The 27,500-nt window shown below is 47.1% G+C and overlaps 1 protein-coding gene and 1 long non-coding RNA gene across 2 annotated transcripts in view; one reads left to right on the top strand and one right to left on the bottom strand.

Annotated features, from left to right (window-relative positions):
• The window catches only part of LOC122922576 (tetraspanin-8-like), a 40,503-nt gene extending 16,147 nt beyond the window's left edge, over positions 1–24,356 (top strand). The window contains exons 3-9 of the mRNA XM_044273236.1: positions 10,918–10,980; positions 12,030–12,161; positions 13,420–13,494; positions 13,586–13,681; positions 14,307–14,414; positions 17,243–17,326; positions 24,038–24,356. Of these exons, the coding sequence (XP_044129171.1) occupies positions 12,075–12,161; positions 13,420–13,494; positions 13,586–13,681; positions 14,307–14,414; positions 17,243–17,326; positions 24,038–24,121 (534 nt within the window). The 5' untranslated portion in view covers positions 10,918–10,980; positions 12,030–12,074 and the 3' untranslated portion in view covers positions 24,122–24,356. The remainder of the gene's footprint in view (positions 1–10,917; positions 10,981–12,029; positions 12,162–13,419; positions 13,495–13,585; positions 13,682–14,306; positions 14,415–17,242; positions 17,327–24,037) is intronic.
• Positions 24,357–25,816: 1,460 nt separating this feature from the next.
• On the bottom strand, positions 25,817–27,439 carry LOC122922578. The gene is made up of 2 exons (XR_006387143.1): positions 27,359–27,439; positions 25,817–26,821 (listed from the first exon to the last, which is right to left on the bottom strand). It is a non-coding gene; the product is annotated as an uncharacterized LOC122922578 (long non-coding RNA).
• Between the last annotated feature and the right edge of the window lie 61 nt (positions 27,440–27,500).

Raw genomic sequence — 27,500 nt, 5'->3', positions numbered from 1 at the left:
AAAGGTACTGGCAGGTGCCCTTAACGGAGGCTGCCAAAGAAAACTGCCTTCACCACGCCAGAGGGGCTGTATCAATAGAAGGTCTTACCCTTTGGTCTGCATGGCGCCCCCGACACTTTTCAGCGACTAATGGACATTGTGCTGCGTCCACATCGTCGGTACGCTTCAGCTTACCTGGGCGATTTTGTCATCCACATAACAGAGGGGTGGGTGTGCTCACCTGGCTTAGAATATTGGTTGAAGCAACTATTTCCGCCGGGAACAGGACGTGGGATTCTTTATCATAGAAAGGAACAGTACCGACTGGGAAAGTCACCTGCCCAAGGTGCAGGCCGTAGTGGACTCCCTTCGGAAAGCTGGCCTAACCGCTAACCCCAAAAAATCTGCAATAGGGTTAGAGGAGACTAAGTATCTGGGGTATGTCATGGGGTTTGATGACTCCGCGCCCAAAGTGAACAAAATAGAGGCGATACGGAATTGGCCCCGACCTGTCACTACTAGGCAAATAAAGTAATTCCTGGGAATGGTGGGCTATTACATGAGGTTTGTTCCCCACTTTACTACTCTAGCCGCGCCCTTGACAGGGCTCTTGAAGGGACACAAGTGATGGTTAGCTGGGATGATCGGGCGGAAGAGGTTTTTGCCGCTTTGAAGTCAGCCCTGTGTGGGTCCCTGGTTTTGGTGACGCCTGACTTCAAAAGGGAGTTTATAGTACAGACCGATGCCTCCAAAGTAGGCCTCGGTGCTGTACTGTCTTAGGAAGTCAACGGGGAGGAGCATCCCGTTGTCTTCCTCAGCCGTAAGCTCACCCCAGCCGAGAACAGGTACAGTATAGAGGAGAGAGAGAGAGACCGAGAGAGAGAGACCGAGAGAGAGACCATCAAGTGGGCACTCGAGTCTCTCCGCAATTAGTAATTGGGGAGAAAATTCTACCTGGTGACCGACCACTCCCCTCTCAAGTGGATGAGCCAGGCCAAGGACAGAGATGCCCGGATCACGTTTTTGGTGGAACACAGGGCAGGCCGGTTACAGCGAAACTCTGTTGCCCTGTCCTGCGTACACTGTCTGGCGTGTATTCACCCCCTCAGGGTTGCCTCCATTTACTTTGTGACCCGCCTGATGCTCTTCGGCCTTCAGTTTTGCGGTTTAGGTTTGGTCTCTCCTGCTGACCGTCCTCCTCATATCTTCATCTACTCTATAACCTGCTTCTTGCCCACCAGATTCCTGTGATTTGCCGATCACTACCGGTAACAACATGGTGTCAGGTGTGGGAATCCTTATTGTTGTTTTTCTATTACTGGTCTCCATTTGAGTTTGCCATTGTATAGAGGGTGTAGAGCCATTGACACAAGGTAACAGATGAAGCCTTTGTAAAAGCATAAACCTCGTAATATAAGCCTCGCACGTGTGCAGTGTGCGCCACCATGTGGCCATATTCATCGTGTTTGCACCCATGTTATTACGAGGTTTAACATAGGGGGTGAACTGGCCAGAACGTACATAGTGTCGATGAGGAGCCCAATTTAATGGCACTGCTACGTGGTTGGCACAGTATTGTGTACAGGCAGTGTACTATACCAACCTCCCTTCCTCTCTCACCTCCTTTTATCATCAGCCTTTGCCCTGGGTTGTGCAAACCTCGTAAAAAGACGTTTGTAGACGTTAAAATACAAAACTACATGAAGAAAATAATAGATATAAGAAACATCAAAAATCATAGACATGAGAAATCTGAAAAATGATGTACATGTCCCTGGTGGTCTGGGGCAGTGAAAAGGTTAATGTCTGTATCCCTGGTGGTCTAGGGCAGGGATGGGCAAACTGCGGCTCTCCAGCTGTTGTAAAACTATGAATCCCATCATGCCCTGCTGTAGGCAGATTGGGCATACTGGGAGTTGTAGTTTTACAACAGCTGGAGAGCTGCAGTTTGTCAATCCCTGGTCTAGGGCAAAGTAAAAAGTTAATGATGAATGCATGATGTCCAGCATTGTCCCTGTAGAATAAGGACTGAAACATCTCTCACGCAGACCGCCCCCTTCCTCTTTGCAGACGGCCCCCTTCTGTCTGCAATTGTGTACCTACTCGCACGATTTTCCCTGATCGCAGACGCAACGCATCTGGACCTAATCCGGACACCGAAAATAAATCGCATTATTTTTTTTTTATATAACTCTTGTTGAATCCTGGTGATGAGTCTTCCATGTCCTTTACTCCAAATAAGCATACAGTAGATTTGGAGAGGATTACCAAATCCGTTATATTTTTTTTCATAAATATTTTTATTACATTTGGAGATATATTACGGTCTGCGCAGAGGAAGAGGACACAGACAGCCCCCTTCCTCTGCGCAGACGGCCCCCTTCCTCCACACAGTCCGCCCAGGAAGCTGAAAAATATCCAGTTCTCTCCTGCACTGATCATAGAGATGATATTTATATAATCTCTTTTCCTGTGAGATACAGACATATATTGAACTAGAGGATGCACAGTCTGTCTGCAGTGTGTTAGTGGGGGCTGCTGATCAGTGGCGTCGCCAGGGGGGGGCCAGAGGGGGCTACGGCCCCCCCTACATCATGCTCAGCCCCCCCAACTAAAATGCGCCCCCCCCCCAAAGTGAGCCGCCGCCGGGCACAGGGAGATGAGCGCTTCCATTGCGCTCATCTCCTTACTACTGCCTGTGCCAGCGGCGGTGCAGGTGAGGGAGAGGCGTGTCCCTTCCCCTTGCTCTGATAGGCTGCCGGCACTAGGCCGGCAGCCTATCAGAGGCCGGCGCAGGCGGCGCGATGACGTCATCGCGCTGCCTGAGCCATACAGCGTGGGACACAGACCAGAAGAGGCTGCATCGCATCGCTGCCACTGAGGTAAGTATAAGTGTTCTTCTTTTTTTTTTTTTTCTTACAATAGTGATACTGAAGGGGTGAGGGACTTAATAATGCCACATGATGGGGGGGGACTTAATAATGCCACATGATGGGGGGGGGGACTTAATAATGCCACATGATGGGGGGGACTTAATAATGCCACATGATGGGGGGGGGGACTTAATAATGCCACATGATGGGGGGGGACTTAATAATGCCCATGATGGGGGGGACTTAATAATGCCACATGATGGGGGGGACTTAATAATGCCACATGATGGGGGGGGGACTTAATAATGCCACATGATGGGGGGGGGACTTAATAATGCCACATGATGGGGGGGACTTAATAATGCCACATGATGGGGGGGGGGACTTAATAATGCCACATGATGGGGGGGACTTAATGCCAGATGGGGGGACTTAATAATGCCACATGATGGGGGGGGACTTAATAATGCACATGATGGGGGGGACTTAATAATGCCACATGATGGGGGGGACTTAATAATGCCACATGATGGGGGGGGACTTAATAATGCCACTGATGGGGGGGGACTTAATAATGCCACATGATGGGGGGGGGACTTAATAATGCCACCATGATGGGGGGGGGGGACTTAAATATGCCACATGATGGGGGGGGACTTAATAATCCACATGAGTGGGGGGGACTTAATAATGCCACATGATGGGGGGGGACTTAATAATTGCCACATGATGGGGGGGACTTAATAATGCCACATGATGGGTAGGGGGACTTAATAATGCCACATGATGGGGGGGGACTTAATAATGCCACATGATGGGGGGGGACTTAATAATGCCACATGATGGGGGGGGACTTAATAATGCCACATGATGGGGGGGGGACTTAATAAAATAATGCCACATGATGGGGGGGGACTTAATAATGCCACATGATGGGGGGGACTTAATAATGCCACATGATGGGGGGGGACTTAATAATGCCACATGATGGGGGGGGGACTTAATAATGCCACATGATGGGGGGGACTTAATAATGCCACATGATGGGGGGGGACTTAATAATGCCACATGATGGGGGGGGGACTTAATAATGCCACATGATGGGGGGGACTTAATAATGCCAACATGATGGGGGGGGACTTAATATAATGCACATGATGGGGGGGGGACTTAATAATGCCACATGATGGGGGGGGACTTAATAATGCCACATGATGGGGGGGGGGACTTAATAATGCCACATGATGGGGGGGGGGACTTAATAATGCCACTTGATGTGGGGGACTTAATAATGCCACATGATGGGGGGGACTTAATAATGCCACATGATGGGGGGGACTTAATAATGCCACATGATGGGGGGGGACTTAATAATGCCACATGATGGGGGGGGACTTAATAATGCCACATGATGGGGGGGGACTTAATAATGCCACATGATGGGGGGGACTTAATAATGCCACATGATGGGGGGGGGACTTAATAATGCCACATGATGGGGGGGACTTAATAATGCCACATGATGGGGGGGACTTAATAATGCCACATGATGGGGGGGACTTAATAATGCCACATGATGGGGGGGACTTAATAATGCCACATGATGGGGGGGACTTAATAATGCCACATGATGGGGGGGGACTTAATAATGCCACATGATGGGGGGGGACTTAATAATGCCACATGATGGGGGGGGACTTAATAATGCCACATGATGGGGGGGGGACTTAATAATGCCACATGATGGGGGGGACTTAATAATGCCACATGATGGGGGGGACTTAATAATGCCACATGATGGGGGGGACTTAATAATGCCACATGATGGGGGGGACTTAATAATGCTACATGATCGGGGGGGACTTAATAATGGCACATGACGGAGGGGGGACTTAATAATGGCACATGATGGGGGGGGGGACTTAATGGCACATGATTACTGGCACGTAATGGGGGGCTTATTACTGACACGTAATGGGGGGCAACTTAATAATGGCACATGATTACTGGCACGTAATGGGGGGCTTATTACTGACACGTAATGGGGGGCTTATTACTGGCACATGATGGGGGGGCTTATTACTGGCACATGATGGGGGGGCTTATTACTGGCACATGATGGGGGGCTTATTACTGGCACGTAATGGGGGGCTTATTACTGGCACGTAATGGGGGGCTTATTACTGGCACGTAATGGGGGCTTATTACTGGCACGTAATGGGGGGCTTATTACTGGCACATTATTGGTGGGCACTATAGGGGCATCTACTGAGGCAACACAAAGAAGGGGTGTTTTATATGGGGGGCTCTGTACAGTAGCATTTTATACTGGGACACATTATGGTGGGTACTATGGGGAAGGGGGGAGAGGAATACTATGGAGTCATCTACGGGGGCACTAAGAAGGGGTAATTTATACTTGCAAAATTATGGGGGACACTGAGGGCATCTACTGGGGCATTTTATACTGGTACATTATGGGGGGCACTAGGAGGAAGGGGGAGAGGAGCACTATGGGGGCATTTACTGGGGGCACTATATAGGGGTATTTTATACTGGCACATTATGGGGGACATTAGCTCAACTGGGGGCATAAGGGGGTATTTTTTGCATTGTCACATTATAAGGAGAATTATTTCTACTGGGGGGCATTATGGTGGGCTTTATTACTCCCCCATGGTATGACCCCCTAGTAGCAGCGCTAGCCTCTCCCTGCTCTGCTATCCCTCTGCCCCTTCTCCAAATCCTTATTATGAAATCTTTCTCATTAGGATAAAACACAACATTAGCTCCGCCGAGCCCCCGGCCAAAGTGTGGAAGTGGCGTCCGAGACCCCCGAGGGCCAAGCCAAGTAACTGTAAGTGTTCATGTGGAGTATGTATGTTATACAGTATACCTCTACACTGTGCCCCACAATATACAGTATACCTCTACACTGTGCCCCACAATATACAGTATACCTCTACACTGTGCCCCACAATATACAGTATACCTCTACACTGTGCCCCACAATATACAGTATACCTCTACACTGTGCCCCACAATATACAGTATACCGCTACACTGTGCCACACAATATACAGTATACCTCTACACTGTGCCCCACAATATACAGTATACCGCTACACTGTGCCACACAGTATACAGTATACCTCTACACTGTGCCACACAGTATACAGTATACCGCTACACTGTGCCACACAATATACAGTATACCTCTACACTGTGCCCACAATATACAGTATACCTCTACACTGTGCCCACAATATACAGTATACCTCTACACTGTGCCCACAATATACAGTATACCTCTACACTGTGCCCACAATATACAGTATACCTCTACACTGTGCCACACAATATACAGTATACCTCTACACTGTGCCACAATATACAGTATACCTCTACACTGTGCCACAATATACAGTATACCTCTACACTGTGCCACACATATACAGTATACCTCTACACTGTGCCACACAATATACAGTATACCTCTACACTGTGCCACACAATATACAGTATACCTCTACACTGTGCCACAATATACAGTATACCTCTACACTGTGCCACAATATACAGTATACCTCTACACTGTGCCCACAATATACAGTATACCTCTACACTGTGCCCACAATATACAGTATACCTCTACACTGTGCCCACAATATACAGTATACCTCTACACTGTGCCACACAATATACAGTATACTCTACACTGTGCCACACAATATACAGTATACCTCTACACTGTGCCACAATATACAGTATACCCTCTACACTGTGCCCACAATATACAGTATACCTCTACACTGTGCCCCACAATATACAGTATACCTCTACACTGTGCCCCACAATATACAGTATACCTCTACACTGTGCCCAATATACAGTATACCTCTACACTGTGCCCACAATATACAGTATACCTCTACACTGTGCCCACAATATACAGTATACCTCTACACTGTGCCACACAATATACAGTATACCTCTACACTGTGCCACACAATATACAGTATACCTCTACACTGTGCCACACAATATACAGTATACCTCTACACTGTGCCCACAATATACAGTATACCTCTACACTGTGCCCACAATATACAGTATACCTCTACACTGTGCCCACAATATACAGTATACCTCTACACTGTGCCCACAATATACAGTATACCTCTACACTGTGCCCACAATATACAGTATACCGCTACACTGTGCCACACGATATACAGTATACCTCTACACTGTGCCCCACAATATACAGTATACCTCTACACTGTGCCACACAATATACAGTATACCTCTACACTGTGCCACACAGTATACAGTATACCTCTACACTGTGCCCCACAATATACAGTATACCTCTACACTGTGCCCACAATATACAGTATACCTCTACACTGTGCCCCACATATACAGTATACCTCTACACTGTGCCACACAATATACAGTATACCTCTACACTGTGCCCACACTATATACAGTATACCTCTACACTGTGCCCCACATATACAGTATACCTCTACACTGTGCCCCACAATATACAGTATACCTCTACACTGTACCCCACAATATACAGTATACCTCTACACTGTGCCCCACAATATACAGTATACCTCTACACTGTGCCCCACAATATACAGTATACCTCTACACTGTGCCCCACAATATACAGTATACCTCTACACTGTGCCCCACAATATACAGTATACCTCTACACTGTGCCCCACAATATACAGTATACCGCTACACTGTGCCACACAATATACAGTATACCGCTACACTGTGCCACACAATATACAGTATACCTCTACACTGTGCCCCACAATATACAGTATACCTCTACACTGTGCCACACAATATACAGTATACCTCTACACTGTGCCCCACAATATACAGTATACCTCTACACTGTGCCCCACAATATACAGTATACCTCTACACTGTGCCCCACAATATACAGTATACCTCTACACTGTGCCCCACAATATACAGTATACCTCTACACTGTGCCCCACAATTAACAGTATACCGCTAAACTGTGCACACAATATACAGTATACCTCTACACTGTGCCACACAATATACAGTATACCTCTACACTGTGCCACAATACAGTATACCTCTACACTGTGCACACAACTACAGTATACCTCTACACTGTGCCACACAATATACAGTATACCTCTACACTGTGCCCCACAATATACAGTATACCTCTACACTGTGCCCCACAATATACAGTATACCTCTACACTGTGCCCCACAATATACAGTATACCTCTACACTGTGCCCCACAATATACAGTATACCGCTACACTGTGCCCCACAATATACAGTATACCTCTACACTGTGCCCCACAGTATACCTCTACACTGTGGAGTCTGTTCTATAAGCACCCTTGTTCTGTGGCGGCAGACAGAAAATAATCTGGAAGTGCCTCTCCCGAGACCAGGCTCTGGATCCGCCACTGGTCTGGACCGCTCACAGGAGTGTACATTTCTTCTAAACTGTAATCCGTATCCTCTGACCTGCAGAAATGAGCGCTCGCTCGATAACAACTAACAGGCAGTGCCTGTAGGCTGTAGCCTGGCCCTGTTACCGAAGCTAGCCGAGTGGTGTAAGGTTAAGGTACTAGTAGAGATGAGCGGCTGCTGAATCCTGATTTAAAGTTACTGCAGGATATGGATTACGGTTTAGAAATGTCAAATGTACACTCCTGTGAGAGGCGGGGAGGGGGATCTGTGGATGACACTGTTATGGAGGGGGAAATGGGGATGACACTGTTATGGAGGGGGAAATGGGGATGACACATATAGCCTAAGATGCTATACCCGGTATGTGGCATCCACAGATCCCCCCCATAGCAGTGTCATCCACAGATCCCCCCCATAGCAGTGTCATCCACAGATCCCCCTCTCTATAAAAGTGTCATCCACAGACAGCTGGACTTTTCTTCCCTGTTGCGGTTTTAGGTATCGCAGCATTTCGAAGCGTACTTGTGTAAATGTATCGTTGTTATAGCTGCCCCCCCAAATTTTGAAAGCTAGAGACGCCACTGCTGCTGATGGATGGTACAGGTCACATGACTCTCCAATAATGCTGGACTGCAAGTAAGTGTTCATTAGAGTAAACACTGATGTATACACAGGAATAAGTGGGTAGCTGCTGCAAAAGTAATGAATCAAAGATGTTTGGGCAGCAAACTTTGCAGAGGTAAGTCATGGTAAGGAGAAGTCATCATGGCGGCCCAGGACAGATGGAGAAGAAAAAGGAAAGTGAATGACTCCAGTCAGACATCACCTGTGAATCACCGGATGTTACTGTACTGTAATCACATTCTGCCAGGGTGTCTTCATGTCATTGCGTAGCACCTTGTTTCTTCATGAACATGGAGCCTAGAAAGATTGCAGTAACTTGCCACAGCCCACCTTTACATATACATGCCCAAAATATTGCGCAGACCGGACATCTGACACATTTGGACGACATCCTTGTGACTTGGTTAATAGTTAGCTACCTCTTATATTTGCGTCCACACCTTGTTATAAACGACTTTTCGCAAATTCAGTGTGAGGAGCAGCTTCTGAACATGGCTGGAGTGAGCAAATGTATGAAGTACAGTATGTTCCTATTTAACTTCATATTCTGGGTAAGTGACCATTTACAGGTGGAGCAGACCTTGTCAATGTGTGTGATATAATGTACCGTGCACCTCCACCGAGCCTCTGCCACCCCATGTTGGGTGGACGACTTATGACCCGCTGAGAATTGAGGATCCTCTTCCTGTTGCAGCCAGTTTTTGTTTCCCCACCTTCAAGGGTGATAACTTGGTGTTGCTGTTGATAGAAACCACGAATGTGTCGGCAGATAAGACCCATTCGGCCCATCTAGTCTGCCCAATACACTGAATACTATGGATAGCCCCCGGCCCTATCTTATATGAAGGATGGCCTTATGCCTATCCCATGCATGCTTAACCTCCTCCACTGTATTTGCAGCTACCACTTCTGCAGGAAGGCTATTCCATGCATCCACTACTCTCTCAGTAAAGTAATACTTCCTGATATTACTGTTAACCCTTTGCCCCTCTAATGTAACACTATGTCCTCTTGTAGCAGTTTTTCTCCTTGTAAATCTTCTCTCCTCTTTTCCCTTGTTGATTCCCTTTATGTATTTAGCAGTCTCTCTCATCTCCCCTCCGTCTCGTCTTTCTTCCAAGCTCTACATGTTAAGGTCCTTTCATCTTTCCTGGTAAGTTTTATCCTGCAATCCATGGACCAGTTTAGTAGCTCTTCTCTGAACTCTCTCCAAAGTATCAGTATCCTTCTGGAGATATGGTCTCCAGTACTGCGCACAATACTCCAGATGAGGTCTCACTAGTGCTCTGTAGAGCGGCATGAGCGCCCCCTCTGTCTACTAGTAATGCCTCTCCCTATACACCCAGCATTCTGCTAGCATCTCCCGCTGCTCTATGACATGGTCTGCCTACCTTATAGTCTTCTGAAATAATGACCCTAAACCCCTTTCCTCAGATACTGAGGTTAGGACTGTATCACTGATTGTATATTCTGCTCTTGGGTTTTGCATATGTATCAAATCTTTATTTATTTCTTACACAATAAAAGCACACAGAGCTATGGGGACTGGGTATTGCGGATGTGCTAGCGGCCATTTAGCAGCCCATGTCCTCAGCTCTTTACACAAAATCCCAGTGACAGGTTCCCTTTAATGATGCAAAACTTAAAAATAAAAATAAAATGCAGTTAGATATAAAAACTGTTCTGACGCTTTTTGGGGGGGTTTTCTTTTTACTGATTTCACTGCAGTAAAAACGACTTGATAGCTGTGTTCTGCTGGCTCAGTACCATTACGCTGATACCAACTTTATATTAGTAAATATTTTATACAGTAAATATTTTTTATTTTTTTATACAGCGTATGCTCAGCTGTGACATATATGTTCGTCACATGTCGGGAAGGTTTTAATATAAGGCCCAGGGACCGCTCAGCGTGCTGATAATTTACTATTTGATGTCATTTTTGCTTGGCAGGTCTGCGGTTGTGTTATTTTGGGAGTCTCCATATGGCTTCGAGTCAGTGCAGAAAATAAGCAGGTGAGTACGGCCAATATATGCAATGTAATAATGCCGTTATATCGTGGAGGTTACACTGCTATTATATGTGAGCCTCTCTACAACCACCTGTGTCCAAACCAATCTGAACCAAAAGATGTGAAATAAAGCAGCGTAAACATGGAGAAGGCATATACAGGCAGTTATCATCAGTGACATTATTGGAAGGTGTGCAGACACAGGCAATGATAACACCCGCTTGTCTATTAGCCCTGGGCTACACAGGTATTTTTTATAACACACATTTCAGGGAGGGCGACTGCTCTTCTGTGAATCCAGTGATTACAGGTCATGTCTGCTTTTATTGTAGGCATTGACGTTCCTTTTCTTCTCCATCCATCCCAGACCACCATGATGATTTCTCATGACTGCTGAGTTTACTTCTGGCTCCTCACTTCTCCAGCCTCAGCCTGTATAGCATCACAAAAAAATACAGACCCAGGATAAACACAAACCCCTGTAAGCAAATATAAACCAAATAATCACGGATCTCTGACCAAACCTCTGAAACTATACATTACAGACTACTCCATAAGTACAGACCCCTAAATACTGTAGTTACAGATCTAGGACCAGTCTCCTTATACAAACCCCAGACCAGACACCCTAAATACAGGCCTCAGACCCTACAGAGACACACTCCTCCTGTGTGGAGCTCCTTTGCTGCTCAGGACCTGCTGCTGATGTGACCTTTTCTGTGCAGGTCCTTTAACAGTCACATATCTGTGCATGCGTCTTCTGCATATCCTGCACTTTTTTGCCCTGGGTAATTGTGCAAAGCAGTTTTGTGATGGATTTTGCCAGAATTTGTAGAGATTTCATAGTAACATAGTAAATAAGGCCGAAAAAAGAAATTTGTCCATCCAGTTCAGCCTGTCATCCTGCAAGTTGATCCAGAGGAGCCTTGGGCCCCGAGCAGCTGACCAAATTGCCAGCTCTGCTGCTAATTGTTGTGGGTCAGACTGTTGTTTTCTGCTTTATGGTAAATGTAGTAAAGTTTCCGGAAAACCTCCTTTCTTATTTACTCCTAGAAACTGGCAACTGAGGAAAGTTATGTGTTCTCTGCAGTCGATGTTATGATAGCAGCGGGAGCCATAATTATGGTGCTTGGATTTCTGGGATGCTGCGGAGCCGTAAAGGAGAGTCCTTGTCTCCTTCTTCTGGTAAGTGTTTACGTATATACAGTCTGAAGCCATCCGAACCTTCAGGAACCAGGAGGAGGGGGGGGGGGGGTCATTATCTTATACGAATAGATCAAATACAATTCTCTGTGTGCAGACAAAACGCCTACAAGGAGGCGAACTCCGCTCCTGTCCCTCCGGTTCATAATCTCCCTTCATTGTAATCTTTACTTCATATCAATAAAAGAACCATAAAAACTATAAAAGAGGGTGCGCCGAAACCCTGAGGCTCGCTATTCACAAAGCATCCCGGGACTCGGCGCACAAATCCCAGAAACTTTGGGGTATGACAAACCAATTTCGCCTTGATTCCTACCCTGGGAAATGTTTTCACTTCTCTGATTCCAAAGCATTCACCATCTGATATTTCATATTTTTTATTTTAATGAGATCAGGCGGGGAGGTAGCGCTTCAGCGTCGGCCCCTCCAGTCCGACCACCTACAAAAAAAGGCGATATCTGAAGCAGTAGAGTAAGGACTCGTGCACACAGACCCGTATGCAGCTGTCGCATTGCTCCCACAGCAGCCTATGAGACCCCGCTGTGCCTCCGTACCCTCTGATATGGCGGTGTATGGTACTAGGACTGCTCAGGTGCATGAATAGACCGCCATATTACAATGCTGGATTTCACCACTATCATGGGCCTGTTTTATTCTGAGAATTTTGCAGGCAATTAATCCAGACTCTGACTCTCTAGACCGGACCAGATCCTAAACAAGTCTGTCATCTAGAATAAATTGTGGAAAGAGCTTAACTTTTACGTGGCCTTCTTTATGGCCCTGCCTCTACCCCATCCACTTTATTACATCGGACAGTTGAACCAGAAGTAGAGCTGATGCGGAGGGCCAGGGTCGTCCATACCTGCAGTCTGGGGGCCGCCCCTATGTGTACGATTTTAGGGGATTGTGTTTAGCTAGGAGTCTAGCGGTACCAGGCGTTTCGTGGTAAAGGCGTCTGTTCCTGTTTGATTATTTCATTGCGACTTGGCCGCTGACTATTTCAGCCAGATGCGCTGTATCCTCCCGGGGTATAAACGCTGGGGATTTGCTGCCATGGGTTTTCATTGCCAGCATTTCAGATGCAACAAATGAATTCATTCCACCATGGATCTTACCCTTTGCAATCTACAGCAAAATCCACATGTAACCCAGCAGAACACGAGAGACTGCTTTGTTAGAACGCCATTCTCTTGGTTGCTCACATTAAGTTGCTTCGTCTTCACCTTGTGTCTCCTCTCAGTTCTTCATTGGGTTGCTTTCGATCCTGGCATTGCAGGTAACCGCAGGGATTCTAGCGGCGGTATATAAGCCGCAGGTAAGTTGGGCACTTGCATGTAGCGCCTGATGCCAGGTCTAAATGAAAGTCCCATTATTGACCAACCATTTTCTTTCTTCTCCCTTGCAAGTCTGAAGAAAAAGTGAAAGAAATGTTGCAGAAGGTCATACCATTAAATAAGAAACCTGACCTCGTCCAGCATATGGTAGAAATTATCCAAAAAGAGGTAAGTCCACAGGGGCGTTCGTAGGTTCTTCTAACGGTGGCCATGCTGAATGTTAGTATCTCGGGTTTGCGTACATTATCAGTGGCCTGGTAGGGTGGTTAACCCCTCACTTGGGGGGGACATACTGTGCCCCACGGAGTCAGGACAAGGGGTGAATCCAGGCAGACGGCCAGATGCAGACATTGTTAGCTTCACACTTATTAGATACATTGTAGCAGCAAATTTGAAATTGACATTTTACACAAGAAACCATTAAAGGGTCCAGTTGGGGCGTTATTGGGTGCAGGGAACGCTCACCATTTACCACTAATTACACTTCTCATATCTGCAGGTTGTAAATGGCGAGCTCTGCCCGCAGCCGCTTGTGTGATGACCCCCTTCTATTGAGGGTTATGTGCGAATGCTCACTAAATCTCTATACCAAGCCATTCATTACCTTAGACGCCAGAGCTTTAGAGATCGATCATTTACGACCATTGCCCAGAAATTAACCATTCATCGCAAGCTTGTGGTTTTCTCCTCCTTTTGTACCGCGCTCTCCTCCATTCTCTGATCGATCCGGATCTTTTTACAAGTTCACTGTTTTTATTGATGGGAAATTCAGGGAAATGTCTTTGTCTCTTAGAACAAGTGCTGCGGAATTGTTAATGGCGCCAGTGACTGGGGAAACCGACCACCAGAATCCTGTTCCTGCTCTTCACCATCTAAATGTCGTAATGGTTACTATGAGCAGGTACGTACCTACAGGCCGGGGGGTAATATCCGCCCAGTAAGGGTCAACTGCTGGTATCGCCATCCGCCAGGAGAATGTGGGTCCTGGGCCCTGATGACTGGAGATAGGTGAGCACCGTAGTGGCACTGATGACGGACACAGGACCACTTGTGATTGGGGGGTTCCTGACAGTGGGGCCCCTATTGATCAGATGATTATCCCCTCCCATGCTGAGCCCTGGAGGCTACGTGCAGATGTAATAATGCAGGGGCATATGGTACAAAGGTGTAACTGTAATGTGGCAAAAAACGGTGCAACACTAAGGCCCCTTTCACACGGGCGAGTATTCCGCGCGGGTGCAATGCGTGATGTGAACGCATTGCACCCGCACTGAATCTGGACCCATTCATTTCTATGGGGCTGTGCACACGAGCGGTGATTTTCACGCATCACTTATGCGTTGTGTGAAAATCGCAGCATGCTCTATATTGTGCGTTGCGGTGAGATAATCCACGCAACGCAGGCCCCATGAATGGGGTTGCGTGAAAATCGCAAGCATCCGCAAGCAAGTGCGGATGTGGTGCGATTTTCACACACGGTTGCTAGGAGACGATCGTGATGGAGACCCGATCATTATTATTTTCCCTTTATAACATGGTTGTAAGTGAAAATCGCATTCTGAATACAGAATGCTTAGTACAATAGCGCTGGAGGGGTTAAAAAAAACTCCCCTTAATCCATGGAGGGTCGCGCTCGCACACGCTCCTCGGAAAGAGCCCCCATTACACTCCACAGTTTCACTCTATTAGGCCTCTTTCACACGGGTGTCATATTTTTGGCCCAGATAAGAGGCGGGTGCCTTGCAGGAACACGTGCGATTTTTCCACACGAGTGCAAAACATTAATCCACTTGCTCACGTAGCCGGCATCTCTCCTGTCTTTCTTTGCTGATTGTAGTCAAAGGACCTGTGGTGATGTCACTTCGGTCATCACATGATCCATCACTATGGTAAAAGATCATGTGACAGATCATGTGATGACCGGAGTGACATCACCACAGGTGCTTTGACTACAATCAGCAAAGAAAGACAGAAATGCCGGCTACGTGAGCAAGTGGATTAATGTTTTGCACTTGTGTGGAAAAATCGCGCGTGTTCCCGCAACGCACTCGCCTCTTATCCGGGCAAAAAATATGACACCCATGTGAAAGAGGCCGAATAGAGTGAAAATGTGGAGTGGAATGAGGGCTCTTTCCGAGGAGCGAGCGCGACGCTCCGTTCTGGACACTGCTCAGGGCAGAATACGGATTTATAATGCTGTGCAGGGGAGTCCTCTCCAGCATAACAGAAACTGGACGGATCCGTTTTGCAGCTCATAGACTTCTATTATGACGGAATGAATAACGGAATACCTCTAAAGGCATTCCGCTATGTATTCCATCATGGAATAGAGTTATGGCCCGTGATAACGGAATCCTCAATTCTGCTTTTACCACTAAATGAATAAATGAAATTCGCTCATCTCTAGTCACTTATCAATAATGGCGTAACTTGCGCCAAAAACATGTTACAAATCAAAAGGTGATTTGTTTCACCTCATATCAAAAGGCGCACGTTGCTTGTAAAATGTGACTTTTTTTAATATCAACTTGATTATCTGCTTATTTCTCTTGATTTGCAACCTTTTAACACCAATGGCACTAAAATTAGACTTAATTGAAATGCGCCATTTCAGCCACCCTTGCGACTTTTGAAACATATTTGTGACATTTCTAGTGGTAAATTGTGACTTGTCTTAGACTCAGGCCGTTTTTTGCCATTGTTTTCTTTTTGTTGAATGTTGTTTTGCCGTTTAGCTCGTTTATATCATCCAGTTTTATTACTTACCGGTCACTTTTTACACAAACCACCACCGCATAAACTGCTTAATTGTCTGTAACAATTGGAGTCATTTCTACCGATAAGAGGCGTAAATATGCGCCAGTTTGATAGCCCCGCCCACTTTTACATTTATATCTTATTTCTGGAGTCATGCATTCTTTATGGTGAAAATTGTGGAGAAAACTGTTGATATACAGGAGAAACTCGAATAATTTAGAATATCGCGCAAAGTTCATTTATTTCTGTAAGGCAACTTAAAATGTGAAATAAGAGATGAGACTCATTACCGGCAAAGCGAGAGATGTCAGGCCTTTATTGGTTATGGCTTACAGCTTATGAAACCCCAAAGTCACAATCTCAGGTCCCCGTTGCTCGGGGGGTACGGATCAATTAGCTGAATAGAGTGTGACACTTTGAGCCGAGAATATTCAACCTTTTCACAATAGTCAGATTTTAAGTTGCATTACTGAAATAAATGAACTTTTGCACGATATTCACATTTTTCGAGTTTCACCTGTATTTGGTGCAAATTAAAACCCCATTATTTTTGGTGCATTTTACATCATAATTCTGGAGCAGCATGCTTAGTGAATGTCCCCCTTTGGATCCAGATACAACGTGTTCTTCTCTTCACTGATGGTTGCTAGGAGATGTTGTTTTTAAATCTTCAGTTTTTTTTTTTTTTTGTTTGTTTTTTCAAGCGTGTGGAAATCGCATCAAAACTGATTGTACCCGCGCGGAAAAAACAAACACTGTACGCAATTGCAGATAAAACTGACTGCACTTACTTGCAAAATGGTGCGAGTTTCCTGCCAACAGGAGAATCCATGAATGATGTCCAAAAGTAGAAGATGAAACCAAAACTGACTCGCGTATCTGTATTTTCTATTATACAGTATATTAACTCTATACGTGATTATCATTAACCCCGTAGGGACCATTAATTGGATGCTTTCTTCTCTCCTGCAGATGTGCACTTCAATATTTATCGAAGACTTCACAAAGCCTCACTTAATCATAATCGGGATTGCGTTTGGGCTCCTGGTGGTTGAGGTAAAGGTTCAGGATCTCAAATCTGTGAAATGCCATAAATCTTCTCTTCTGTAAAAGGTGCTAAACACATCTCGGTTGACATCACGTTGAAGTTGCTCACTTTTCCTCTCTATCTGGGCCCAGACCACCATGACCACCAGATGAAGATTAAGACAAGAGGCAGAAGCTTCTTCCCAGTTGTAGTAAATGATGGGAGTCTTTTCAATGAATTCAGTGACTGGTTTAACATTGTGTCTTTCTTTACAGCTCTGTGGCCTCAGTCTTTCCATGACCTTGTATTGTCAGATAAAGAAGAAATGAGGAGACCTGGATTATTTCAGGCCGGGGCTCGAAGTACAAGAACCTGTGGATTTTGGAGATACATTAACATCCTGTTCTGTTATTTTGCTGCGATCCATCGACTGGTGCGAGGCTCCGGATACAATCCATTCTCTCTGCTTGGCTTTACGGCTGCAGAGGGTTTTTCATTTTCTATCTAATATTTCTGTTTAATAATGTAACCAATTAATAAATGGGAAAATAAGGATTCTTCCCGGTGACCGTGACTTCAAGCTGGTTCTGTACAGATATCCATGTATATTGATGATCCGACCTCCTTGTTATATAGACCGATACATTTACTCTAGAAAAGGTAGACGATTGGGATGAACCAATCTATAACAGTGAAACTCGAAGAATGAGGGCAGGAAGAGCCCTGGGTCCATCCAGTCTGCACTCCCAGGTTTACGGTCATTGAATGATAATTTTGTACACATATAGTGTATTGTATCAGATGTAATGTGACACTATTACAACCGTACTATAATTCTATTATATATATACCACAGCGGATGTCTGCACACATAAGCTGTAATTCTCTATAATAGAGCAGGAACTATTAATGAGATTTATATCTGTAACGTCCCTCTGCACATTGGGACACTGGACCTGTCATAGTAATCTCATTGTCTGCATCTCTGTGTATATAGATTTATTCACTCAGCCGCACATACAGATTATACAGTCACCACTAGGGGGAGCTCACTACATACAGATTATACAGCCTCCACTAGAGGGAGCTCACTACATACAGATTATACAGTCACCACTAGAGGGAGCTCACTACATACAGATTATACAGCCACCACTAGAGGGAGCTCACTACATACAGATTATACAGTCACCACTAGAGGGAGCTCACTACATACAGATTATACGGCCACCACTAGAGGGAGCTCACTACATTCAGATTATACAGCCACCACTAGAGGGAGCTCACTACATACAGATTATACAGTCACCACTAGAGGGAGCTCACTACATACAGATTATACAGTGACCACTAGAGGGAGCTCACTACATACAGATTATACAGCCACCACTAGAGGGAGCTCACTACATACAGATTATACAGTCACCACTAGAGGGAGCTCACTACATACAGATTATACAGTCACCACTAGAGGGAGCTCACTACATACAGATTATACAGCCACCACTAGAGGGAGCTCACTACATACAGATTATACAGCCACCATTAGAGGGAGCTCACTACATACAGATTATACAGCCACCACTAGAGGGAGCTCAGGAGATAACTACATACAGATTATACAGTCACCACTAGAGGGAGCTCACTGCATACAGGTTATACAGTCACCACTAGAGGGCGCTCACTGCATACAGATTATACAGCCACCACTAGAGGGAGCTCACTACATACAGATTATACAGTCACCACTAGAGGGAGCTCACTACATACAGATTATACAGCCACCACTAGAGGGAGCTCACTACATACAGATTATACAGCCACCACTAGAGGGAGCTCACTACATACAGATTTTATTACAAGACCCGGAGGCTCATATTGCTATTCTCCTTCTTTACTCTGACCAATAGCAGCAAAGAACAAATAAAAATATTGAAACATGTCATCAGCCCCTCCCCATAGTCTCTCTATAACAGGCCACGTCGCCTGCAAAACCTCCTCTTTCTTTGCTGCTGACCGCAGTGTGATCTGTGCAGATCGGAGCTCCGGCAGCCTCGGTCCGTCTCTGGGGCTTTTCCTTCCTTACAGGTTCTTCAGCGGTTCCTTCCTACTGGCCTGGGGCAAATCCCCATCACCAGTACAGTAGCCCCAGCATAGTTGTGCACCCAGGAGTTATTATTATATAAGTCACAGTTATAGGAATATATATATAATCGGATTAAACATGCCTAACACTACACATAGTGGCCAGGGTCCTGCAGATGAGGCTGTTCCTCTAGTTGAATTAACCCCTTCGGGGGAGGATGGTCATGCTCTGGCCCCTTGTGATCAATCCATTGATTTTCAGGCGTCACTGTCTAGCGCCATTGCTGCCGCCATGGGATCTATGACTTCGGTCATTTCCCAATCGATTGCCCAGGCCCTTGCTGCCCATCCCGCTACCTCCCAAACCCCGCAGCCCGTCATGGTGTCCTCACCCACCGGGCCAGGGCCATCTGCCTCCAGAAAGAGAAATAAAGGTGATGATGTTTCCACCAATGTGGGCGCGCCTGGTCCGCGCAAGAGAGCCTGTACACGTCGGGCAGAACACACGCGCAACTGGAAAAGTGCTAGAGCACTGCAGGAAAGGGATTCCAACTCTGAAATCGGATCCGAGGAGGAGGCTATTGATGACGCCTTTGAGGAGGCAGAGGAGGACCCATCGGGGGTCATGGATGATAACCCCCTACCCGGGTGTAGCTCCCTTAGATCTGCTGCAGAAGGTATGCCTGCATCTTTGACGGACCCCTCTGGGGATCCATTGTTCGACCCAGATTCGCTCCACCACCCCCGCTCGGCCGAGTGGTTACCGTTGGAGCACGTCTCCAAATATTTGGAGGCTAGAGTGCGATGTCCTCTTTCCAAAGAGGCTCGCAACAAGCTTAGGGCGGAGTGCCCCAGACCTGTCATCCCTAACAGGGTGTGCGAGACTCCAGCGGTCGACCCCAAGATGACGCAGTTCCTCGCCAAATCGGGTTGGAACCCGCGTAGGGGTCTGGAATCAGCGCTAAGGTCCTGCCAGGATAAACTCCTGGACATATTTGGCCCACTAGCTAAGCTATTTGACCTAGCGGAGGTAGCTAAAGCCGAGAACAGGCAAGTTGATCCGCTAGAATTACGCGAATGGGTACAGAGGGCTATTTGCGTGGCAGGGAACGTGAATACGTCCCTGGCTATAGAAAGGCGAAAGGCCATCCTTTTCAAAATTGAGCCGAAATTGTCAAATCTAGCCCTTACTGAGGCTGGCAAGGAGGCCCAGGGCCTCTTATTTGGAGAGCATTTTATTAAGGACCTAGGGAGGTTTGTGGGGGCTATCACGGCCCTAGACAAGGCCCAGACCTCTATGAAGAGAGTTTTTCACGGTAGGGTCTCTACCAGGGCCGGCAGTTTCAGGGGCCGTCTGTCCGGCCGTGCCCAGTTTCAGTCCCGTGGTTCGGGCCGAGGCTCCTTCTCCCAGAGGTCTTCCTTCCAGGAGCACGGACGTCAACAGTCGTCATTCTTCCCTTCACGAGGAAACTCCTGGCGTCCAAGAGGATATCGAGGAAATCCGTCTTCTAGACGTCCATACGGTGAGTCTACCAACTCGTTTCCATTCTTTACAGGCTTGTGTAGGGGGCAGGCTATGTCTTTTTTTCTCCAGCTTGGTCCCGCATCACCTCAGACCAATGGGTCCTGTCCACGGTCAGGGGTTTCCATATCGAGCTGACGTCCTCTCCACTCTCCATCCCACCTCCGCACCCGGCAATACTCTCAGCGGAAAACCGCATACTGGTCGACTCAGAAATGTCGGATCTTGTCCGCAAAGGAGCCATAGAACCGGCTCCGGTGTCCCCCGGCCTGATAATCAGCAATATTTTTCTAGTGGCAAAAAAGGGGGGCCAACTTCGGCCTGTTATCAATTTACGCGCCCTCAACGCGTTTGTCAGATACCGCCATTTCAAAATGGAGGGCATCCATCTCCTTCGGGACCTCCTACAGATGGGCGATTGGATGGTCAAGCTGGACTTGAAGGACGCTTATCTTACTGTCCCAGTAGAGGACGCGTCCAGGAACCTTCTCTGTTTCTCTTGGCGGGACAGGATTTGGCGGTTCACGTGCCTCCCATTCGGCCTCTCTTCAGCTCCCTGGTGTTTCACCAAGCTGATGCGTCCGGCTATGGCGTGGCTGCGCAGTCGTGGAGTTCGTCTCATCGTATATCTGGACGACATTCTGATCATGGCCCAGAATCGGTCAGTATTACTGGATCATCTTCGCTGGACCATGGATCTTCTGTCGGATCTGGGTTTCCTCCTCAATCAGGAGAAATCTTGCCTCACCCCGTCTCACGTAATGGAGTTCTTGGGGTTTCTGGTGGATGCCACGGCAGGGACGCTCAGCCTACCTCCGGCCAAGGTTCGGTCCATACGGAAGGAGTTGTGCAAAGCCAGGTCGTCTTCCCAAATCCCTCTACGCCATCTAGCCAGGATCATAGGGCTGCTGGCCTCGTCTATCCAGGCGGTTTTCCCAGCCCCGCTTCACTACCGGGCTCTACAGCGCCTGAAGATCTCCCACCTTCGGGCGGGAGCTTCCTATGCGGATTGGATCTCGCTGGACGAGGAGACCAAGGAGGAACTATCCTGGTGGATCCACAATCTACGGGCTTGGAACGGCAAGGCGATCTTCGGCCATCGTCCGGATTTCGTGGTGGATTCGGATGCCAGCCTGTTGGGCTGGGGAGCTCACTGCGAGGGGATCACGACCGGAGGCGGTTGGTCAGAGGCCGAGGCAGGGTTCCATATCAATGCGCTGGAACTGTTGGCTGGATCGTTTGCGATCAAGAGCTTCACGAGAGACACGGCCAGATCCTGCATCCAACTTCGCATGGACAACGTGTCGGCGGTGAGGTACATCAACGGCATGGGCGGAACCCGCTCCACCATCTTGTCTCGTTTGGCGAAGGATTTCTGGGACTACTGTCTAGACAAGGAGTTGATTGTTTTGGCGGAATATCTCCCTGGCGTCCAGAACATCCATGCGGATTGGAGCTCTCGGTATCTTTCCGATTCCAGCGACTGGCAGTTGGATCCCGCGGTGTTCCGTTCCTTAATGTCAATTTGGGGTCCTTGCTGCATCGACCTGTTTGCTTCCCGTCTCAACTCGCAACTACGACGTTTTTACAGTTGGCGCCCGGACCCGGAAGCCGAAGCAGTGGACGCATTTCTGCAGGATTGGTCCAGAGATCTGCTTTACGCGTTTCCTCCATTCCAGCTGATCCCCAGGACCCTGATTCAGGTGCGACGTTATTCAGCGGATCTGGTGCTGCTGGTCCCTTTTTGGAACTCCCAGTCATGGTTTCCCCACATTCTGGAGATGATGATAGAGATCCCGTACCTGCTCCCGACGTCTCAGACTCTCCTCCGAGGACCGAATCACCTACTACATCCTCTTCTCCTAGACGGATCCCTGCGCCTGCTGGCATGTCGGATTTCAGGGGACCCTGGGAGGTCCCAGGAGTTTCGGGAACAGCTAGAGTCCTTTTGGAAAATGCGTGGGCCCCTGGCACCAGAAGATCTTACAGATCAGCCTGGGGATCTTGGGCTCGCTGGTGCGTGGCTAGGGACATGGATCCCGTATCGGCACCTGTGACGGAGATCTTGCATTTCCTTTCTTCTTTATTTGACCAGGGCAAGGCTTACCGCACAATCAGCCTGTTCAGATCGGCTATTTCGGCTTCTCACCAAGGGTTTGATGGTACCCCTGCGGGACAACATCCTTTAGTATGTCGTCTCCTGCGCGGTTCTCGGATGTCTCGTCCTCCTAGGCCTAGATTTTCTGCCACTTGGGATGTGTCTTGTGTCCTTTCTTTTTTATCTTCTTGGCCTCAGAATGCGGACCTTTCCCTTCGGCAACTGTCGGCGAAGCTCGTCACTCTCTTTTGTCTGATTTCCTGCAAGCGGGTTTCAGACGTCCGGGCTTTGGACTATGATGCTCGCTCGTACACCCCGGAGGGGGTCTCTTTTGACATCTCGAGGAGGACTAAGACCCACATCCGTTCGGTGGCTTATCCTGCTTTCCCGGCTTCACCTTCACTTTGCCCAGTGGCCTGCCTCAGGGAGTATGAGGCTCGCTCTGCTCCGCATTGGTCCCGTGAGTTCCCGCATCTTTTCCTTTCGACCATTCGTCCTTTTGCCCCAGTGACCACTCCCACGCTGGCTAGGTGGATGAAGTGGATCATGGAACTTGCGGGTGTGGATACTTCTGTTTTTTCGGCGCATTCTGCTAGGGGGGCATCCGCTACCTCTTTGGCGGTTTCTGGCGCCAGACTGGAGGACATTTTGAAACTGGCGGACTGGTCCAGAGTCTCCACGTTCAGGGAATTTTACTTCCGTCCAGGTCCTCACGTTTTTTCGTCAATTATTGAGAATTTATCTTAACTTTGAACTTGCAATACGAGCCTCCGGGTCTTGTAATAAAATCAGGTGATTTTCCTATTTCATGACGTAAAGTCATGATTTTATTAAAGACACGGAGGCGAGTATTGCCCACCCTATGTTTTCCCTCCCCATGTGGGTTTTAAAGTTGGAATGATTTTGATTGTATGTTATTTGCATATTGCTTTAACTCTATGAGTTTTTTCCTGAGTAGGTTTGTCGCAACCAATTGTTTGTGAATACAATGCACCGATTTGCTTCTATCATGGTTCTGTTTTCGCCTTTTTTCAGGTTGAGATCGGTCAGTTCCGTGATGTCCTTTGGTCTACGTCCTGGTTCGGAGGGTCGGCAGTTCGGTTCCAGCCGGTCATGTGACGTGGACAGCTTCAGGAGGTTCTTCAAGGTTGTTCCTGTTCGCTTCCGGATGGATGGCGCTTTTGTTCCCAGGATGTTCCGGTTCCTGGTTGGCGGTTCAGTTGGACTGTTCGGTTTGGATTTACAAAGAAAGAGGAGGTTTTGCAGGCGACGTGGCCTGTTATAGAGAGACTATGGGGAGGGGCTGATGACATGTTTCAATATTTTTATTTGTTCTTTGCTGCTATTGGTCAGAGTAAAGAAGGAGAATAGCAATACTCGCCTCCGTGTCTTTAATAAAATCATGACTTTACGTCATGAAATAGGAAAATCACCTGATTATACAGTCACCACTAGAGGGAGCTCACTACATACAGATTATACAGTAACCACTAGGGGGAGTTCACTACATACAGATTATACAGCCACCACTAGAGGGAGCTCACTGCATACAGATTATACAGTAACCACTAGAGGGAGCTCACTACATACAGATTATACAGCCACCACTAGAGGGAGCTCACTACATACACATTATACAGCCACCACTAGAGGGAGCTCACTACATACAGATTATACAGCACAGCCACCATCTAGAGGGAGCTCACTACATACAGATTATACAGCCACCACTAGAGGGAGCTCACTACATACAGATTATACAGCCACCACTAGAGGGGAGCTCACTACATACAGATTATACAGCCACCACTAGAGGGAGCTCATTACATACAGATTATACAGCCACCACTAGGGGGAGCTCACTCATACAGATTATACAGCCACCACTAGAGGGAGCTCACTACATACAGATTATACAGCACCCACTAGGGGGAGCTCACTACATACAGATTATACAGCCACCACTAGGGGAGCTCCTAATACAGATTATACAGTCAGGCCACCACTAGAGGGAGCTCACTACATACAGATTATACAGCCACCACTAGAGGGAGCTCACTACATACAGATTATACAGTCCACCACTAGAGGGAGCTCACTACATACAGATTAATACAGCCACCACTAGAGGGAGCTCACTACATACAGATTATACAGCCACCTCTAGAGGGAGCTCACTACATACAGATTATACAGCACCACTAGAGGGAGTTCACTACATACAGATTATACAGCCACCACTAGGGGGAGCTCACTACATACAGATTATACAGCCACCACTAGAGGGAGCTCACTACATACAGATTATACAGCCACCACTAGAGGGAGCTCACTACATACAGATTATACAGTAACCACTAGGGGGAGTTCACTACATACAGATTATACAGCCACCTCTAGAGGGAGCTCACTACATACAGATTATACAGCCACCACTAGAGGGAGCTCACTACATACAGATTATACAGCCACCACTAGAGGGAGCTCACTACATACAGATAATACAGCCACCACTAGAGGGAGCTCACTACATACAGATTATACAGTAACCACTAGAGGGAGCTCACTACATACAGATATACAGCCACCACTAGAGGGAGCTCACTACATACAGATTATACAGTAACCACTAGGGGGAGTTCACTACATACAGATTATACAGCCACCTCTAGAGGGATTTACTGCATAGTTCATACCGAGAAAATATTCCATATTAGAGAGACTACTACAGTGAATAAGCGCTTTTATTAATTCACAAAACTAAAAAATATATCCTCTTAATATCCCAATAAACTACAGCCGTCCGGACTCTTGTAAAGAGTGTACGATGTATATTTATAGTGAGTAAAAATTCTGTACAACATTTACAGCCAAATACATGGAAGGACTTCCTCTGCACAGTGCGCAATGCTCTGCAGAGTGTGATAAACCTCAGTCCCCCCCACCAGTCCAGTCCATCTCAGTGTCCTGCACTGTAAGTCATTGACCTCCTGGAGAAGAGCTCACTGGCCATTTGCCATTTTTGTGCACATTCAAATATTTTTGTGACATTTAGGACTAGAAATTGTCTGGTCCAAGGTGATAAATGGACTTCTATAACATGGTCCACCAATGAGGGTAAAAAGAAAAAATATGAAGCTTCAGCTCAGTGTCAGTAAGCTGCCAGCAAATCCGTGGAATTCATGACACAGTCTCCTTTATCCCATAGAGAACCCCAGGCACTGGATTGAATGCGACTTGTTTCTCGTTTCTTGCATGCTACTGATGATGCAGACCATATGCTTTACAGCCTCCACCTGACACTACAAGCCCAGCGGTGACAGATTTGACTCCTTTGGTCATAAAACGCATAATTACTACAAGGAAAGTCCATCAAGCGCAGCCGTCTCAGATGTTGCTGATGACTTGAAAGATGCATTGAGACGTTGTCATAGTTTAAGGTAAATTTTAGCAGATTCAACCTAAAGTACAGCAGCTGAAGCGTCACCAATATCGGCGAATGAAGCGAATCTGGTCAGGAATCCCAACACTGACCCCGGGGAGAAGACGCGTCATCCGATTACAAACAGTCCCTTTCCTCTCAGGAGGTTTAAAGAAGCGCGGGCCGGAGCATTATAATGGTGCAGCGGGGATCAGACCCTGGTTCAGTGTCTCCCAGGTCACACATTATTTTTAAGGCCGCAGGAATCTTGAGACTTTGGCACGCAGTAGTCTGATGAAGGATTTCGGGAACATTTCCCTGGATTCCTGAGCCGTGTATTTGAAGTAGTTCTGGGGGTGCGCGAGGACTTCAAACAGCGCCTTAATCAGCTTCTTATCCTGCAAAAAATACCAACGGGAGAGAAGGATCAGAACAACAGCCAAGTCCACAAATATAAGACGCCAGCTGGACGATCCTGAGACCCTCCCTGCGGCCCCAGACCCCCTGCCCTATTCTGCCCAGTATTTACCATATGGCTCTAGAACTAGGAATCCTTCTTTACAGGTGAAGTTATAGATGTGACCAGCAGGTGGCAGCATGACACAGCGAGGCGGCCCAGGCTCACCCCAAGGCACTGGCCGTCTTAGGATACATTCACATGCAGCAGGTGCTGCAGAAACAAATCTGCCACGTGTGAATATACCCTACAACGGGAGCCGAGAGGTGGGAAGTCTCAGCTGAGGGGTCAGGGAACCGCATCCTTTTTTCCAGCTACTGAGTCCTCCAGTGTTTGTCGGACGTCTGCCCTGTTAATCAGCAATGTCTGATAATAATAGCAACTGTATTCACCAATAAGGGATACAACACATTGTGGGTGCAGCGTCCTCTACAGGTCCATTCTGGACCTGCTTCTGAGCAGCCAATATAAACGTTACCTTTAATATCTCCTGGTGATTCTCCGATGCGTATAATCTCCCGTCTCGGACAATATCCTCTATGAGTTCCTGATAATCTTCTAAAAGAAATATGGAAAATAAGGTTGTCAGAGATCACAAAGAAAGTAAGAGCCCTGACCAC

Source organism: Bufo gargarizans, unplaced genomic scaffold (assembly GCF_014858855.1).
Source record: "Bufo gargarizans isolate SCDJY-AF-19 unplaced genomic scaffold, ASM1485885v1 fragScaff_scaffold_499_pilon, whole genome shotgun sequence".
Taxonomy (NCBI): Eukaryota; Metazoa; Chordata; class Amphibia; order Anura; family Bufonidae; genus Bufo; species Bufo gargarizans.
This window is presented reverse-complemented; position numbering and strand designations above follow the sequence as displayed.